Genomic DNA, 19352 nt, shown 5'->3' on the forward strand with positions numbered 1-19352 from the left:
TGAACTTAGAACTCAACCAATTCATATTTAATATTTTACAGAATCATTTCCTGAAGACTCTAATTGGAACATCTAACACCTTCTGCACTTTTACATCTCACTTGAGTCCCTCACTTTTACACTCCACTTTATTGCCATTATAGTTGATTTCATCACAGCTTCATGGAAAACAACTTCACCAACGAACATTTCCTGTCATTATGAGGGCAGAATTGAAGTAATCCCCTGCTTCAGCACTAGGTGGTTTTTATGATAATTTTACCACAGGTAATGTGATTTTAAGTACATTCCTCTCCGATAGCACTGTACCAGTTCCTGTCTTTAAAAAGATAAGTATTGAATGCAGCTATAAAAGAAGCATACCCATCTCCACAATATTAACGAGCCAATAAATTCAGAAAGATTGTGAAGTCCTGGACTGATTAACCTAACAGGCACTTGCTCTCATACAATCTCTTAATTTTACTCAAGTCAGTGACCCGCCCAAGTCCTGTTACACTGAATTACAAGGTAGGAAAAGGCCATCGGGTTTAGAGGTCCCCCCCACCCAAAACATCTTACATAGCCTGCTCTAACAGCCTTCAAATCACAACGATTTCATTTGATTCCCAAAAGCACAGCCCTCGCATTGCTACTTTAATGATAAGGAATACTGTAATGCCCCAAAAGCTTTGGACTCTTTCCTTCCAGTTCCCTCTTCTCATTTTTAAACATCTTCCTTGAGATATAATTGACACATAATAAATTTCACGTATTTCAAATGTACAGTTTCATGAGTTGAACGTTATGTACACACTCATGAAACTATTAGCATAATCAAGGTAACAAACCTTTCCATTATCCTCAAAAGTTTCCTCATGTCCCTCTGTAATTCATTCCCCAAACCCAGAGAACTGTCGATTTACTTTCTGTTACTATACCTGACTTCGCATGATCTAGAATTGTTTACAAATGGGATCCTACAGTACATGCTCTTCTTTGTTTGGTATCTTTCATCTAGACTCTCAAGGACTCTTGGTTTACTCAATAGAATCACCAGGTGAATCATGATACTTCATAAAGAAATTCCCCTCCCTAAACCAGAACAGGATTTGTCTTAATTTAGTGAGCTACATTTCAGAGCATGTGGGGTCTTGGCCATGCCCACTTGGCCTGGTCTCTCATTTAAGATAGGCAATGTAGAAACAGCTTTATTTGAAAAAGAAACATTAATTCTTTCTCTGATTATAAAAGTAACACACATTCCTTGAAGAAAATATACAAATGCAGAAAGTAAAAAAAAAAAAAGAAAATTATTTATAATCTCATTATCCAGAAAACCTCTGTGAACATTCTGATGTTCCTCTTTATTGTCTTTTAATGAACTGTTATAGACTAAATTGTGTGCCCCCTACCCCCACGGATTCGTATGTTGAGGTGGTAACCCCCAATAACTTAGAATTCAACTGAATTTGAAGCTAGGGCATTTATATATATATATATTTTTTATGATAGTCAGAGAGAGAGAGAGAGAGAGAGAGAGAGAGAGAGAGGCAGAGACATAGGCAGAGGGAGAAGCAGGCTCCATGCACTGGGAACCCGACGTGGGATTCGATCCCGGGTCTCCAGGATCGCGCCCTGGGCCAAAGGCAGGCGCCAAACCGCTGCGCCACCCAGGGATCCCCGAAGCTAGGGCATTTAAAGAGATAATTAAGTTTAAATGAGGTCATAAGGATGGGGCCCTAGTCTAACAGGAGGGGGAGGAGACATTGGGAATGTGAGTGCATGTTGAAAAAAGTCACATGAGGACATAGTGAGAAGATAGCTACCTGTTGGTCAAGGAGAGAGGCCTCCGGGGAAACATAACCTGCAGACACCTTGATCTTGGACTTCCAGCCTCTATAACTGCGAGAAAATAAATTTCTGTTGTTTAAGTTCTTCAGCCTGTGGTATTTTTTTTTATGGCAGCCCTAGCAAATTAATACATGCAGATACAAAAATACATATATTATCTTTAATTTTTTAAACACTGGCATCAATCTGGCTATAAAGGTGGTATCCTCCTTCTATTTTACATTACATTATGAGCATTTCTTTTTTTTTTTTAAGATTTTATTTATTTGGGATCCCTGGGTGGCGCAGCGGTTTGGCGCCTGCCTTTGGCCCGGGGCGCAATCCTGGAGACCCGGGGTTGAATCCCACGTCAGGCTCCCTGCATGGAAGCCTGCTTCTCCCTCTGCCTGTGTCTCTGCCTCTCTGTCTCTCTCTGTGTGACTATCATGAATAAATAAATAAAATCTTTAAAAAAAATAAATAAAAATATTAAAAAAAAAGATTTTATTTATTTATTCATTAGAGCCACAGAGAGAGAGGCAGAGACACAGGAAGAGAGAGAAGCAGGCTCCCTGCAAGGAGCCTGATGGGACTCGATCCTGGATCATGCCCTGAGCCGAAGGCAGATGCTCAACCACTGAGCCACCCAGGCATCCCATGTTATAAGCATTTCTCTACGCTATAAATGGTTATACAGAAATTCTGATGTGTAAATGTGCCAGAATTTATTTCCTTATGCCCATTGCATTGTACATTTATGCTAGAGAAATGCTCTACCTGAATATTTCCTTAGGATAAATTACTAAAGGTAGAAGTAGAAGATCAAGGGGTATTTTTAAGATACTTCATTTATTGCCAAATTGCCTTCTAGAAAACTTACACATTCCTCAGCAGTATGTGACACTGCCTATTTTGACAGCCTTACCCATACTAAGTACTTTCATTTAGAACATCTTTGCCAACAGAATTTGAAATGGAACTTGACAAGTTGATTTTCAAGTTCATTGGAAAAGAAAATCTAAAAGAATAGCCTAGAAATTTTAGAAAAAGAATAGCTATGGATGCGGATTTGCAATACTACACAGCAAAATAGATTATAAAGCTGTAGTTATTTAAATGATGTGTCACAGAATCTGGAGTAGACACAGAGATCCAAGATACCTGCTATTTTTTTTTTGATACCTGCTATTTTAAATCAATGAGGGAAAGGATGAAATAATCAATAAAGGATTTCAGAAGAACTGGTCCTATATTTTAGAAATAAAAGGTAAACTCTTCCCTCAGATCAAATAGAATAAAATTTAAATGGATTAAAGAGCTAAATACTAAAAACACACAACAGTAAGAAAATGACAACCAGGGCAGCCCGGGTGGCTCAGCAGTTTAGCACCGCCTTCAGCCCAGGGCCTGATCCTGGAGACCCAGGATTGAGTCCCACGTTGGGCTCCCTGCATGAAGCCTGCTTCTCCCTCTGCCTGTGTCTCTGCCTCTCCCTCTCTCTGTGTCTCTCATGAATAAATAAGTAAAATTAAAAAAAAGAGAGTTATTAAAAAAAAAGAAAATGACAACCAATCATTGATAATAACTACAGAGAGGCATATTTTTATGTTTTGGACTGAGGAGGGAGTTTTGAAGCAAGTCACAAAATCTAGAAGCAAGAACTGATTGACAGGTATGACTAAATCAAGATAAAAAACTTCTGCACAACAAGGACATCATAAAGTCATAAAGTAACAATGTGGGAGAAGATATTTGCAACATGTATAAAAGACAAAGGATGACTATCCATAATCACTATAAATTAGTAATAAAAAACACAAGCAATCAAAAAAGAAGCTGAGAAAGAATGATGATGTAACTCATAAAAAAGTAGAAATAGCCAATAAACATAAAAAGATACTCAAGTTTAGCAATAATTAGGTTAATGCATTTAAAAATGGAAATATTTTATTTCACCATATATGTTTGTTGCTGAGAAATGATTGTTGTATCACTCATGTAAATGAAAATTTTTAAATTAAAAATATTTGCCAATAGGCCAAAAAATGCTATCTTATTTCAATTTGCATTTCTTTGACTATCAGTGAGGCCATACTCTTTCAAGTTCATTGACAACTAATGTTTTTTTCTTGCCTTTTTAATAAATTGCTGTTTGTGCACATTACCTGTTGGGAATTAATATTTTTTTCTTACTTAATGAAAGCACTTCCTACATATTAAAGACAATTACTCATCGTCATGAATGTTGTAATTATTTTTTCCCAGTCTGTCAAACACCTTTGAACTCTATTTATGGTTTCCGCCTTTGCTTTTACCCTGAGGAAGGAGCTCCTCACCTTGAGCTCAGATGAATACTTATTAACAGTTCCCCACTGTTCTTTTAGAGTAATATTATAAAATCTTTTGCTAGGAAACTATTTTGGTATATAGTATGTGGAAAAAATCTCAGTTAAGTGTTTTCAATTGCCAACTGTTGCAGCATTCGCTATATTACCTTCTTTCTCAACTGATGGGAAGGCCATTTTTATCCTGCACTACATTCTTATATATACTAAGATCTAATTCACAGTTTGCTTAATTTATCTTACCTGTTTATTCTTACATATAATGGCATACTACTTCAGTATGTAGTATTAGTTTTAATACCCGGTAACAGTAGACCTCTCATTTCTTTTTTTTTTTTTTTCATCTTTAGGGGGAAGAGATTTACATTTATTTATTCTCTTAGAAATTTTTATTCTTAAACTCAAAAGTTGTTTTTTTAAAGCACAACTGGGATTCTGAGTTGTCCTGCATTAAACAGATAGATCATGGGAAGAACCAACATCTTTACTATATTAAAGTTTTCCATCCAGAAAGATGTCTTTCCAGTGTTTCTTAAACATTTATAGTTCCTTTATTTTTATTTTTTTAAAAGATTTAATTTAATTAATTTATTCATTCATTCATCTATTCATTCATTCATTCACTCATGAGAGACACACAGACACACAGAGGCAGAAACATAGACAGAGGGAGGAGAAGCAGGCTCCATGCAGGAGCCTGATGTGGGACTCGATCCCGGAGCCCCAGGATCATGTCCTAAGCCGAAGGCAGATGCTGAGCCACTCAGGCATCCCAAAGATTTCTAGTTTCTTTAATTAGAACCTGTGGATTTATTAACTTTATTCTTTGGTAGGTATTTGTTGTTTGGGAGGCGGGGGGGGGGGAGGAGTTTATACCTGGCAGATATCCCTGGCATGCTCACCTTATAATCTACACCATTTATGAGTGACCATCACCCTTCTATCTCCCACCTTTGCTTCTGACCCTTATCCCATCTCTAATGGCATAGAGGGGTTCAGAGATGGGTGATCCTTTTTTTTTTTTTTGAGATGGGTGATCCTTGGTCATATGGCTAGGGATGGACTAATGTAACAGAGAAGTATGACTCATGGACTGTTACTAGATGTTTGGCAGTTTTCACTGCAATTATGAATGGAATCCCCCCCCCCATTATACTTTTTAAATAGTTATTGGGGCTTTTTGAGAACACTTGATTTATACATACTACTGTATCTGGCTACATTCCTCATAGTTCTTATTAGTTCTAGTAATTTTTCAGTTCACTTCCTTAGGTATTGTATCAGACCACACCTGAAAATCATGATATTTGGTCCCCTTTCCTCAGTATTTATCATACCTATTTCTTGTTCTTCCCCTCTGCCCTTTCCCCTTCCGTCCCTCTAGAGCAATGCTAAATAACAGTGATAATCAGGGCCACTTTCATGGGAATGCAACCTGTGCTTTCAGACAGGTCCTACATTCAGAAGGGTCTCACAGTTAGTTGAATGCTCCACTGTCTTGGTCTTAAAATTCTTAATAATTATCTCTGAACTTCCTTTTTAAAAACTTTTTAAAAACTATTTTATTTATTTGAGAGAGAGATTAAGCAAGAGAGACAGCATGAGTGGGAAAAGGGGCAAAGGGAAAGGTAGAAGCAGACTCTCCACCAAGCAGGGAGCCTGATGCAGGGCTCGATCACGATCTGAGCCAAAGGCAGAAGCTTAACCAGCTGAGCCACCTAGGTGTCCATGAACTTATGTTTTTAAGTAAAGTCTGATGGGACAATGGAGTAAGCCTATGAACACAGGAGATATACAGTGTGTGTGTCTGCAATTCTCAGTTGCCCCATGAGTGTGGAATTCCAGCGTATGGCTGTGGACCCACAGCGTATGGTTGTTGTATGAGACTCAAAGTAAGGCTAATGTAAAGGTGCCATGAGTATGACTGAGTTAGCAAGGCTGCTGACAGCCTGGAGAGGCCACATTTCCCCTTCCAAGCAAAACTTGCCTCCAGTATAAAAAGAAGGCAACAGTGTTCCAAGCACTAACGACCAAGGAACTCTATCCTATCTTTTTTCACTCTTAATTCCTTATTATAGCTAGATATTTATGCTGATAATAACATAAAAATAAAGGCAAAGATCAGGCAACCCATGGTTCCTTTCCTCCTCTGTCTTTCCATATTAAGAAAGCTATGGAATAAGCCAAGGGTAGAGAGTTTTTATAAATCAAGAAGTGAAATAAAAATAATTTAGTTTCATGCAGAACTTCCACTGTTCTGGTAAGAACTAAATACATACACATGTATGAGCGCCCACATGTGAACTGTGTAATTTTGGTGATTCTACCTGTAAGATAAATGCTCTTATATTTGCATTTAAAATCATCATTATAGGGGATCCCTCGGTGGCGCAGCGGTTTGGCGCCTGCCTTTGGCCCAGGGCGCGATCCTGGAGACCCGGGATCGAATCCCACGTCAGGCTCCCGGTGCATGGAGCCTGCTTCTCCCTCTGCCTGTGTCTCTGCCTCTCTCTCTCTCTCTGTGACTATCATAAATAAATAAAAATTAAAAAAAAAATTATAAAATCATCATTATACAACATAAAGGTGAATGACAAGATCCGTGCTAATAATTTAAAAGTTTAATTTTTCTTTACTTAGAATGACATTAAACAGCAAATAAAAACACTATGCCACCTTAGATGCACCATGGCTTAGGTGGTGACAGTGGCTCCTGCCGGGACTGAGCCTCACCAGCCCTCCCCCCACCCCAGGAGACTGCTATGGTCTGAGGCTGCCTGCTCCTCAGTAACCCTGGGCCACCAAAAGGCCATGATCCTAAAAGGCTGTGATCCCAAATGTGTTGGAGTAGATACAACAGGACTCAGTGGAGAGTGTGACTCAGGCCTTGGAGAAATTTAACATAGAGAAGGCCACTGCAGCCCTTATGAAGAGAAGTACAACCCTGGGGCACCTGGATGGCACAGTTGTTTGGGTGTCAGACTCTTGGTTTTGGCTCAGGTCACAATCTCAGGGTCTTGGGATGGAGGCCTATGTTAGGCCCCTCACTTGGTGTGGAGTCTGCTTGGGATTTTCTTTCTCTCTGTTCCTCTGTGCCTCCTATGCTTGCAACCCTCCCCGCACACCCCCACCCCCGGCTTGTGCTTCCCCCCCTCAAGTAAATAAATTAAATCTTAAAAAAAAAAAGTACAACCCCATCTGGCACTGCATGGTAGGGAGAACTAGGGTAGTTCTGTGACACATAAAACCAAACATTTCAGCTACTTCTGCCTGGGCCGAGTGGCCACTCTTCTGTTCAGATGTAGGAGGCTGTGTCACATGCCCAGAGAGCCACCCTAATTTCAAATACCAGAGACTGAAATCTTCAGCACTGCCTCAGGGAACACCTCAGTCTTTGAATCTTTATTATGTTGTTTGTAGAGGGCATTCTCTGAATGAGTTTGTTATGGTTATAAAACAATTAGTAGAAGAGTTTACATTTGTATTTATTTTCTATTCCATACCTCTGCCCCATGTTTTTTCTCCTCAAAAAGCCATTCCTTTCAAAAAAATAAATCTGTTGTTGAAAAAAAAATCCCAAACACATGCCAAGTAGAAAGACTACAAAAGAAAGAAAAAAAATTTTTTTAAAGTGCCTTTAAAGAAGACATACAAAACGGACATATTAAAAGATGCTCAATATCACTAATTATCAGTGAAATGCAAATGAAAACCAGTGTGATATCACCTCACATCTGTCAGAATGGCTAGAATCTAAAAGATAAGAAACAACAAGTGTGGTGAGGATGTGGAGAAAAAGGAACCCTGAGCTATTGGTGGGAATGCAAACTGATGTAGCCACTGTGGAAATGGGGGCTCCTCAAAAAATTAAAAAATTAAAAAAAGAACTACCCTAGGATCCAGTAATTCCACTGGTGGGTATTTACCCAAAGAAAACAAAAACACAGGGGTGCCTGGGTGGTTCAGTCAGTTAAGCATCTGCCTTTGGCTCAGGTCACGATCCCAGGGTCCTGGGATCCAGCCCTGTACTGGGCTCCCTGCTCAGCAAGGAGCCTGCTTCTCCCTCTCCCTCTGCTGCTCCTCCTGCTTGTGCATATGATTTCACTCATATGTGGAATTTAAGAAGTGAACAAAGAGAAAAAGGGGACAAAAAAACAGATTTATATGGAGAACAAACTGGTAGTTGCCAGGGGGGAGGAGGCTAGAGGAATGAATGAAATAAATAAAGGGGATTAAGAGTACAGTTAACATGATGAACACTGAGTAATGTATAAAAAGAGAAAGGAAAAAAAAGTACTTTTCAAGGCATTCTGTCTATTTGAACAAGGGGTTCCATGTTTTCATTTTGCAATCTGCCCTGCAAATTATATAGCTGGCCCTGGGAATTATAATGGGCATTGCTTGTTTGTTTGTTTTAGGCTTTATTGGAATCACTCTGATTAAACCTCACTATGTACAAAATGGGTCATTACAGAATTGTTACTGATAGTAAAAGATTGGAAACACCTAATGTCCATCAAAGGGGGCTGTTTAAATAAATTACAGCACCTATATTCAAAAGAATAATGAAAAAATGTAAAAATAAAAAGAATGAGAAAGCTCTATGTGTACTGCTAAGGGAAGATTGCTAAGAAACACTAACTGAAAAAAAATACATGTGAATATGTGCTATGATTTTGAATAAAAAGGGGAGAATAAGAATATATATTTGTATTTTCTATTTCAAATCTTACATTAAAAAAATTACCTATCAGGTTTTGGGGAGGAGGCTTGGGGTACTAAATTGGAGACTAGACTAACAAAATTAGATTTTATATCTTCTTTACCACTGGAACATCCTTCATAGTCAATGCCACAGAAATGTCTTGCCTATTTACAACGTGGCTATTCATAATGCCAGTCTGAGGCTGAACTGTGGTTTATGAGTGATATGGTTGCATTGGTTGCATAATATTGGATATGTGTTCCATGATGTCCCATTTAGAAACAAGTTGTTGCACACATTCCATTTACCTGGACCACCCCCACTCATACTATATCACTGTTATATAACAAGGGGATATATAAGTAGAACCCCCAAAAATCAATCCTATAAGGTAGAGCAAATTCTATAAAATTAGAGCAATAAAAGCTTTTCCCAGGTTTTTATTCTCAAACAAAACAACACCATCAGAAAAAAAAAAAAAACAGGTACAAAAGAAAATGAAACATTTTCACATACATATACACGAAGGATCACATACTAAACTGACCATATATAATCACACATGATTATGAGTAAAACTGCTTTCTAATTATACCCTCACTCTGCCCTCAACACAAGAACTGGAGCTCACTTCTGTTGGCAAACATACGCTTCCTAAGAGTAGGGGGCACAAAACTATATTAGGCAAATAAACTATTAGTTAGTATGTGTCACTGTGGGGTGTTCACTTCATCTGATTTCTTGTAAAACTCTAAGATCCTGTAAGAAGGTAGTGCTGAACTTTCTCCTCGGAAAGGGGGAGAGCGCATCTAACTTCACTCTTACTCCACCGCCAACCCTCCGCCCCATGCAAGCTTGTCCACTGGAATAAACACTGGCTTTGGAGGAGGTCAGAGATAAACAGGCCTTTGCACACTCTGACCATGTTCTATGATTCTCCTCTGACTCTCCACCTTCTGTCTTTGCTCAAGGACTGGCCCATTCATTGCCTTCACTGGGGGTCTTTCCTGATACTATCCTGAACTCAGATTAGGTGCCCCTCCCTTCTGGTGTTTCTACAGCATCTGCTGCGATCTCCCAACAAAGGACCTATTGTACTGTGTTGTCACCTTCTATTTAAGTGTCTTTCTCCTCCATTAGCTCATAGGATCCTCCAAGGCAGAAACTACACCTCTGTATCTTTCAATCCCCAGTGCCTAAGATACACTTGGCAGCCTCTTAATAAATGTCTGCTTAATGCCAAGTAATTTACAGTAGATAAAGAAGTTAAGCTTCAGTGACAATTAGAACCAGCCTTAATATCTGGTTAGAGAAATAGGCTGGGAGAAGCATCACCTCTTGGTCTAGACCAGACTCAGTAGTGTCATTTCAGGAAACCATGTGCATTAAGGTCTTTAGGACCCCTCTGCCACTCCAGCAGATTGATTTCTCTGCCACATTCTAACACCTTCAGCCTGTGGTGAGCCCCCACCCCCACTCTCACATCTCTGTTTTTGCTCCAGAGGACACTTATTTTTTAAACACAGTTGCAAAGCACAGAAGTGTATCCTTAGTTCAGTGGATGCCAAAAGCCCTTCACAGCACAGATTTCTGTTTATTTCCCTGGGAACTTTACGGAATTCTAAACATACTGTTATAATTTCAAAATACTTTTAGATGACAGTAGCAAGGACAGACCACCAATTTCTACTTCTTGCTTCCAGCCCTTTGGAGGGGACATTCTTATTGCTATGTAAATCAGCCTTTTGTAATGCTCTGTAGAGTTTAGTGAATTCTTCAAAGCCCAGCTCAAAATACCATTCTTCACAAAGTCTTATCTTATGAGGCAAGAAATATGTTCATCCCTTCACAGCCTGACTAAATATTTCACCTTCTTGTGCTCTGCTTGTGCCTTTGTCCACTGTTCTCCACTCCACATGTTGGTCAATGTGCTTCTCTAGCTACCGTGAGTCAGAGGGTAAGTCTCCTGATGTCTGGAGCCCCTTTGGTACTTTCCATCTGTGTGTTCCCCTCTTTGTTCTACATTGTATCTCAGAGGCTAAAGCTCCCAAATCACATCTCTCAAACTTGCCAACTTGGTTTTTGGTGAAGTTCTGCCAGTAACAGAAACTCATGAGACACTGGTGGGAGGAAGAAAGGAAACATTTCTTTTCTATCTGCTTCTGGTGGCAGATGAACAGGGGCTCCAATGTTTCTGTCAGCGTATAGTTCCAGGGTGGCAGCAGCAGTGTGTCCCCAGAGCTTCAGCAACAGAATTCCTATGTGTGTGCTGCCTATTTTGGTTGTCCTACATCAATTACTAATAAGAAACTAGACCCAGAAAGCCACTGGTGTTTGTGGATCCATCCTGGTAGACACAGAGGTAACCCTTAAAGGCATAAAGGTGCTAATGGAAGCTTCTCATTCTTTAAAAGGGTTAAAGAGCCTTGAATTTTGAGCCTAGAGCGTGGGGCTCTTACTATCTCTTAAGCTGCAGCAGAGTCAAGGATAAGGATGGAGAAGGACTTAGGAGAACTTATGTTTTCCAGAAGAACTTCGGAGACCTTAAGAAGGGAAACCAGACTCATGTAATGCTAAATACCACACTCATCACACTCTAATATCAGTGTAAAGTATTTACTGTTTCCCCAAGTCTTACTAAAAGCATCTTCTCTATTCATCTACAAGACTCATAAGAAGAGAAGAGCTATTTAAAAAAGAAAAAATGCAAATGGTCCTTAAACATATGAAAAGATGCTCAATTTCTCTCATAAAAGAAATGCAGTTAAAACTGCACTGAGATACTATTTCTCACCTATCGAACTGGCAAAAATCCAAAAGTCTGGCTATATGTTCCATTGGCAAGGCTGTGGGAAACTCATTATTCTATATTGCCAATGAGAATTTCAAAATGGTATAATCCCTATGGAGGTGAATTTGGCAACATCTAGCAAAATTACACATGCATTTACCTTCTGACCATGTAATCCCGTTTCTAGGAATCTATCCCAAAGATATAGGAGAAAAAATAGGAAAAGACTTATGCACAAGGCAATAGCACAATTTGTAGGAGCAGAAAACTAAAAGCAACCCAAATGGTTCATCAATAGAGAAGTAGTTGAATAAATACACTACCATACATCTATTCTAATAGTACCATGCAGCTAGAAAAAGGAATGCATAATATCCTTCCAGATAGCTGGCTCTAGGAGGAGTGTTAAGTACAAGAAGGTACAAGAAGTGAAGAAAGAATGTATAGCATGTAGTATGCTACCAATTATTCAAGAATGTTGAGGAGGGTACTAAATATAATATAAATTTACTTATTTTTTCATTATTTAAAATAGAAGGATATCCCAAGAAACTAAAGGGGAAAAGAAATCACCTATAGGAGTAGATGGGACAGGAATAGAAGCTGGATTTCTCTAAATACAGCTCTTTTGTAGATGTAATTTTGGAGCCATGTCTATATTTTACGTAGTTACAAAACAAAACAAAAAAATCTTTAAAGGTAATCACCAAACACTGAAAGCAAAATGGAGTAAATGAATCCACCTGTATACTGACACAGTGGCATGACCACACAAAGAATTATTTTAGATGACTTTATAACACAGTAATTTTAATATATGTCTCTAGTGGGATATATCCTAAGGGCCCTCAAAATAACTGCAAAAGTCTTAAATTATTTTCAGTAACCATATGGTAGCACTGATACTGCAATTCTGAGACTATTTTGCATGTACTAGGGACAAGGCAAATGAATTATTGTGCTGTATCACTGGTCACTAAAATTTTTAGAACAGGAAAAAGGAGCTGCAAGATCAAAGGCTAAACAAAAACTCTGTATGAATTTTACTTAGAAGTGTCAGCACGCACTCATGATATATTTTACCTGTTAAATGTATGATAAATAAATAAATGTGCATGTATTTCCTAGTTTAATCTGTCAGAGAGGCTTAGAAATAGTAACCAACCTAGTAGCAAGTGCTTCCACTGAGGTTTCTGAATGTCATTTCCCACTGGAAGGAACCAGGGTTTCTTGAAGAAATGGCTGATCACAGATCGGTGCAGGAAATGTACAAAATGAACCTGGGATGCCATGTCATTATCAGAGATCAAAAAATTGCTAAGGTCTATGCAGGTCATGTCAGAAGGTCTCAAGAGCCAGTATGAAGAGGCTAAAGATGGGGACAATTTGAATGTCAATAATAATGACTGCAAATGATTAAAATACGTCCATTTTGTTTAGTCCCATAAATTGAAAGTGGTTCGATTTTGGGGTATTATAACGATATTGTCATTATGGCTGAAAAGAGAGTCTTACTTTTAGAGATACATACTGAAATATTTACGGATAAGATAATAAAATTATCATATGGGATTGGTGTCAAAATAATCTGACAGAGAGGAAGTCGGTAACATATATATAAAACTTAGGTTGTCTGTGAGTTAACAGTTCTTTAAGCTGGGTGGTGGGTACTATTCCTTCTTCCTGAATAACTAATAGGGTATTCAAAGAGGTGAATTTAAATACAAGGTTTAATGAAAGGAAGCTTGGCAATTATTCTGAAAATCGGAAAGGCCTTGGCAAATGTCATATGTATATCACAAGGTGGAGTGCCAAGGCAAAGCAAACGTGTCCTGTGGGAGACTGAATGTTTATAAAATAGTGGTCATATCTATTCTAATTTCTCCTTCCATGCCTCACTGGTAAGGCACATTAGCGATTCCTATAAACATCTCCTAACAAAGAGGAGATAGTCATTACTGGCTGGCTCTCCCAGGTGAGAATACAGCCCAACATGATCTAGAAGCAGCCACCAAATGGGAAGGGGCTGTGGTGGCAGTAGCAGATGAAGTGGTAGAAGCACTGTGGGTAGAGGCTGACACCTAGATCTGGTCAGTGTCGTCATGGTGGGGCCCATTCCTATGGATATATGAACTCACAGGGTTCCAAGGCTTCCCCATGAACCTGTACAAGTGAAGATGCATGAAGAATGACATGCTGCCAACAAAAATGGGAAAGAAACCCTTTGGTGGGAAACAAGACTAAAATCTTACAAAGCTTATTTTTCCCTGGCATCATTTTAAGTTCTAAGTAGTAACATTAAAATCTCATTAAAAAAAAAAAAAAACGCCTATTTTTAAAGTAATTTTGAGCCCTATAAGGAGAGTACTGCTCTAATGAGAGTAGCCTGAACTATGAGACAAAGAGCAGAAGCTGTGGAAGAGGGAAGTTCTGAATCTTAAAACATAAAAGTAGGGTTGATATACCCTACTAGTTATTCATAATTGCAGCATTTTACTTTTTTTTCCCCCATGAAAAGCTAGAGTGGATAGCAGGGGTTCTCAAGGAAGGAGTGTATATCTCACAAGACACTGGAAGGAGTAAGTGCTACTATTTGTAAATGGCTTTAGGTGATTCTGAAGTACACTGTGCCCCAATTAGAGGACCACTCCCTTCTCGGTGGTCCCCGTAGGGTGACTGGCTGAGGCCTGTGTGCAGCCAAAATGCATCTGAGATCATCAATATAGAAAACTAGCCATTGTTATTTCAAATGCCCCTTTAAACTAAGCAGAGCTGCCATGTCAGACAAAGGATAGTGAAATCCCCCATGCTCTTCACGACTCACACCACCTCCCTGTCTGCCTGGCGTGGGGACAGCTCTGAGCTGTGAAGATGGTACGAGGAGGGCCAGAAGGGATCCCACTATAGGCCATCTACCAACAAGAGCACATCTATACTTGCCAACCTGCCCCACTGCTCCCATTCAGTTGAGGAACGATGACAGGCAGATGATTGCAGTGCTCTTTGCAGTCAAACTTGTGAGCATCAGAGGAAAGAGCTAGAAGAAAAGTGTTTGACCAGAAACCAAACACAATTCCTGCATCTCTGCAGTCTTCTTTCGTCCTCTGACAATGCCTGAGACCATTATGGCTTCCGATGATGCTGACGAGTTCACTTTGGACAGAAAAATGCAGACCCACAACAGCATCCCTCACTACAACTGATCCTGAGTTTCATCCCATAATGGCCTCTCATGCCAAACAGACCTGTTTCTTGGATAATTACGGTATCCACCTGTTCTTCCCCCCAATAAGAACGGGAGACCAATTTAAGTAGATGGTGCCTGCCATGTAGCGTGTTCAAGAACACAGTACACTGGGCTGGAATGAGTAGCCAAATGATACCAATGCTGTGACTATGGAGGTGGCTGGGTTTCTAAGATCCTTCTCAGTAAGGACACCTCTAACTATACAATCACATACACAGTGAGGCCTACAGTCTATAAGAAAACACAGGTAGCTGGTGCAAAGATGTATACTCCCTGCAGTCATCTATCACCACAGTTCCATACAGCCCACAGAATTAAAAGCCTTGATAATCTCAGGTAATGCCTGGGCAGTGTTAACTTTCAAATTACTTATAAGTCATGACAGAGAGTAACACTCATATTTAATAGTAAAAGTTACTTCTGTAACAAAGGTAAAACCAACTTATTTATTTTAGCTGAGCTCTAAAATTTCTCTGTACATTAGAATAATGTCTACTCCTGCTACTTGGCTAACATTATTGTTCCAAATTTCCCGAAGTACAGGATTACATTTAGGATACAGCAGGTATTAAGGAAACTTAGTCTTATGACCATTCCAAGAACTAGTGAACAATTTGTAAGTTACACTCTTTTCCATTCTAGTCGTCACTGTGTTTTCAGAACATGTGTCAATATGTTATGTGTCCCAGCATGGAGGGGACCTCGGAAGGAGAGGAGATATGGATCCCATCATAAAGGCAAATAATTCTCTTTTAGATGGTACACAGTAGGGGTACCTGAACATACAGAGTCCCTTTTCCAAGAAGCTGCAATAAAGACAGATTCAAGGATCTAGTCAGTCAAATTAGGATCTTTGTGGGGTAGGAAAAGTCACTACCAGTATCTAGAATGTCAAGACCTGGGATGGACTGTACATAATGCCAGACTAAATATGACCTAAAACAAAAACACAACACACCAGAGAACAACCAAATAGCAACTAAACCGAAATTAAAAATACTCTTCTGAAACATCAGTCAGACAGTATTTCCCACAGGATAACCTGAATTTCACAATGACAGTTCAGTTACTCTAGTCTTATTTAAATTACAGGCAGGCATTTTCTTGAGATGAACTTGGCTAAACAGTGCAAATATGGACTGATGTGTCCACGAAAAAGTAACACTCTAATGGCGAGCATACCATTCATATCCAATTAAAGGCCAAAATACCTCCATAGCCTTGGAAAGCATGAGCGTTGGATCAATATTCTACAGACTTCCCTGATCTTACCTACCATTAAATTAGAAAAGCCTTTGGTGTAAATGGCTTTGCCAGACTACTGTAAGCATTTCCACATAGCAAATCTGAATGCATCACTTGAACATTTTCAGTTCTTAACTCCTAGTGCAATATTTATATCCTTTTTTATCAGAATTATTATTTTGACTACTTCTAAAAATATAAGACTCCCCTATGTCACTCAGCCATAAAGCATTCAAAGCAACCAGGTTGTAGTCAAAGCTGATTAAGAAGTGGGTTAAGATGAATTAATGAGATAGTATAGTATCTGAAGATCAAATATCTAGGCATATATTTTAAAAAATGTAATTGCGATACTTACCTATTAGCCCTTTCTCGAGAGTGAAGGTTTTGTTTGTAAACATACATTCAAAAGCCACAATGTGAAAAATCTTGTTCACTGTGTTGTGGGTTCCAACTATTCGAATATACCTGGGGGTAAAGAGAACATTTGTTGAAGAAAATGAGCTTTCATCACAACCAATCCAAAGACAATAGAATAAGATACTGCAAACATGCAGAGTACCACGGCATGGACTAAGGGAGATCAACCTGACTTCGGACCTTCTATCTGCTCCTGAGGGTTAGCTCCAACTGAGCCTGGAAGAATTACAGCAAAATTGGGGAGATACCATTTTCCGGAGAATGAAGCAGAACTTAGATCTGATTCACCTAGAAAATCAAACCAGGTACTGATCAAGCTCAGCCCCTGAATGTCAGTATAATTCTATGTCTGTGAGACATTTACGCTGGAGAATAATGCCTCCTATCCTCATTTTGTGGTTAGGAATCTGCCTGTGCACAGGTGCACAAACACTCGCCAAATCAAATGTTTTCCAATTCAAGGAAAGATTTCATCCATTGGAGACAAATGCATGAAATCAATATTGCCTTCTTGTTTAACAGAAAAATCCACAGAAACTACTAAAAACCACTCCGAGTTTTTTGTATTTCAACAGTGCTCCTACATCCTTGTACAAAGTTAACCCCATATACGGATGCCAGCTCCCCCACTCCGGCTCCAACCTCTCCCCCCACCCTACCCCACCCCACCCCCACCCCACTTGGCTGCTGGGAAGCGTTCTCCTGATCAGAGGAAGTGATCTGCAGAGGTGATACAGTCTACTCCGCAGCCTCCCTCCTGGCCACACGGATCTGGCATCTGCACACAGTGCAGAGTTTCACAGGGCAGGTCTTGAGCATCCCGACCTATTCACCCTGTGTATCTCCCTGGAGGCTTCACCTCCTACAAACAAGCATTAACCTTGGAGTGACTTGTTCCTTTCACTCTCCAAAGAGACCTGACAGTTCACAGGTTAATGAACAGACAAACTCATTCTTCTGAGTGTCACACAAATTGCTGGGGAATGTGCCACACACTGTCTTACTGGGATTCAAAGGAAGAACCAGGAAAAAAATAACTAGATTAAGTGATAACATTCTCCCAAATTATGAGCTGTGTGCTCTGAAGGATGGGGTATATTAAATGAACACATTTCAATTAGGAGATGACAGACTGGGCAAGGTTTTAGTAATATCCTTCCTCTGCTGTGTAAAACAACCTTCGACTTCAATGATATAATTTTACTTCTGAGCTAATTGCTGTTCACTAATTTGATAATTCCCTTACATTTCTCATCACTCCAAGTTAACTGTGTAATGTAAATGCCAATTTTTAAAAAAAAGTCACATTAAGGAGACTATATTTGGGGTTTTTATATCATGAGCTATTTTCCCTCCTGTTCCATCAAGCATGAATCTCACAGCATTCTGGGTGCACCTCATTTAGCCATCTGCTCCTTGGCATGAGCTGGTCACTCATCTTCATAACCAATATAAATGCTACCTCCTGGGCTGGCTGCTCAGTGTGCCCATGCCCACTGCAGGGAGACACCATTCTTCCTGTATGGAGAGTCAGGGCCACCACTGCACTCATCAGAGCCCTCTGGTTAAAGCAGGAGGTTGGCCTTGATCTATTCTCTCGAGCCCTCATTGGCAGAGACAAGGTACTGATGCTACTGGGTTTGGGTGGGTAGGTGGGGTTCGTGTAAAATAAGTTCTATATGGCCTGTGCGGAACTGGAGTTGTGCTGTTCTTTACTCGTGGCGCTGACAGTCTCTACAGACTTTCTGGAAGGGAAGGGGTGTGTTAAAGCCTGGCACATTGGCCTGAATCTAATTTTGTCCATTTTCTTAAACCCACAGGAACACAACCAGCATAGCATTTTCAACTGCTCATGGCCATGACAGCCTGAGTGCTGCTGTCTGTAACCTTGGAGGGAATGGAGGGAATGTGGTTTGGGGAATTTGATCAGATCATTTTCCTGTTCCCTAGGTCGAGTCTCCACCAAAGCAGAGGCAGCTCTCCTAATGCTGTGCGAGGTAGAGGAACCTGGAAGTGGCTGAGAGAGTCCTCCATTGGCCGTTCTTTTTTTTTTTAGATTTATTTGTTTGTTTATTTGAGAGACACACGGGGGGGGGGGCAGAGAGAGAGAGAGAGAGAGGGAGAGGGAAGGTGAGAGAGGGAGAGAGGGAGGGAGAGAGAGAGGCAGAGACAAAGAGGGAGAAGCAGACTCCCTGCAAGGAGCTCAATGTGGGACTCCATCCCGACCCCGGCATCACACCATGAGCAGAAGGCAGATGCTCAACCACTGAGCCACCCAGGCGGGAGTCCCCATTGTCAGTTCTTAAGGTTAATAGTCCAGGATGACCTAAGGGAATGCTGTAATGTTACCTCCCTCCCTTTCTTCCTTTCTTAAAACATTATGTTGAACCAGGTTCTTCAACTTTAGATAGTACTCATTTCCCAAATTTAACCCTGGCCCAAATATCAAAAATGGGAGAAAATATGCAACCTTTCTCTCCGTCATCCCCCAATTATAAGAAACTAAAAACAGAAAATTGTACTGGAATACATTTTACAGCCTTAATGATAGTGCTTGTGATAACAAACAAGATAATATATATGGTTGGAAAAGCACTGAGACTGCTTCCAGATAAAAAGTTCTCTATAAATGAAGATAATGTTATCTCTGCTGCATAATCCCGAGGTCAAATTAGCAATTCACCACTGTACATCACACTTCTTGATTAGCCTGTTATACGTAATGCTCCTAACAAGTTTAATTATTCTGGGTCTACAATACTTTCTAAGTCTCCACAAAATTATAGC

The 19352-nt window shown here is 39.9% G+C and overlaps 1 protein-coding gene across 2 annotated transcripts in view; it reads right to left on the bottom strand.

Moving 5' to 3' along the window:
* Positions 1-19352, bottom strand: part of BTBD9 (BTB domain containing 9) — a 410407-nt gene that overhangs the window by 124912 nt on the left and 266143 nt on the right. For both annotated transcript variants that reach the window (XM_055330427.1, XM_055330425.1), the window contains exon 7: positions 16504-16613. In XM_055330427.1, coding sequence (XP_055186402.1) covers positions 16504-16613 — 110 coding nt within the window. The remainder of the gene's footprint in view (positions 1-16503; positions 16614-19352) is intronic.

This window comes from Nyctereutes procyonoides, unplaced genomic scaffold (assembly GCF_905146905.1).
Source record: "Nyctereutes procyonoides isolate TBG_1078 unplaced genomic scaffold, NYPRO_anot_genome, whole genome shotgun sequence".
Taxonomy (NCBI): domain Eukaryota; kingdom Metazoa; phylum Chordata; class Mammalia; order Carnivora; family Canidae; genus Nyctereutes; species Nyctereutes procyonoides.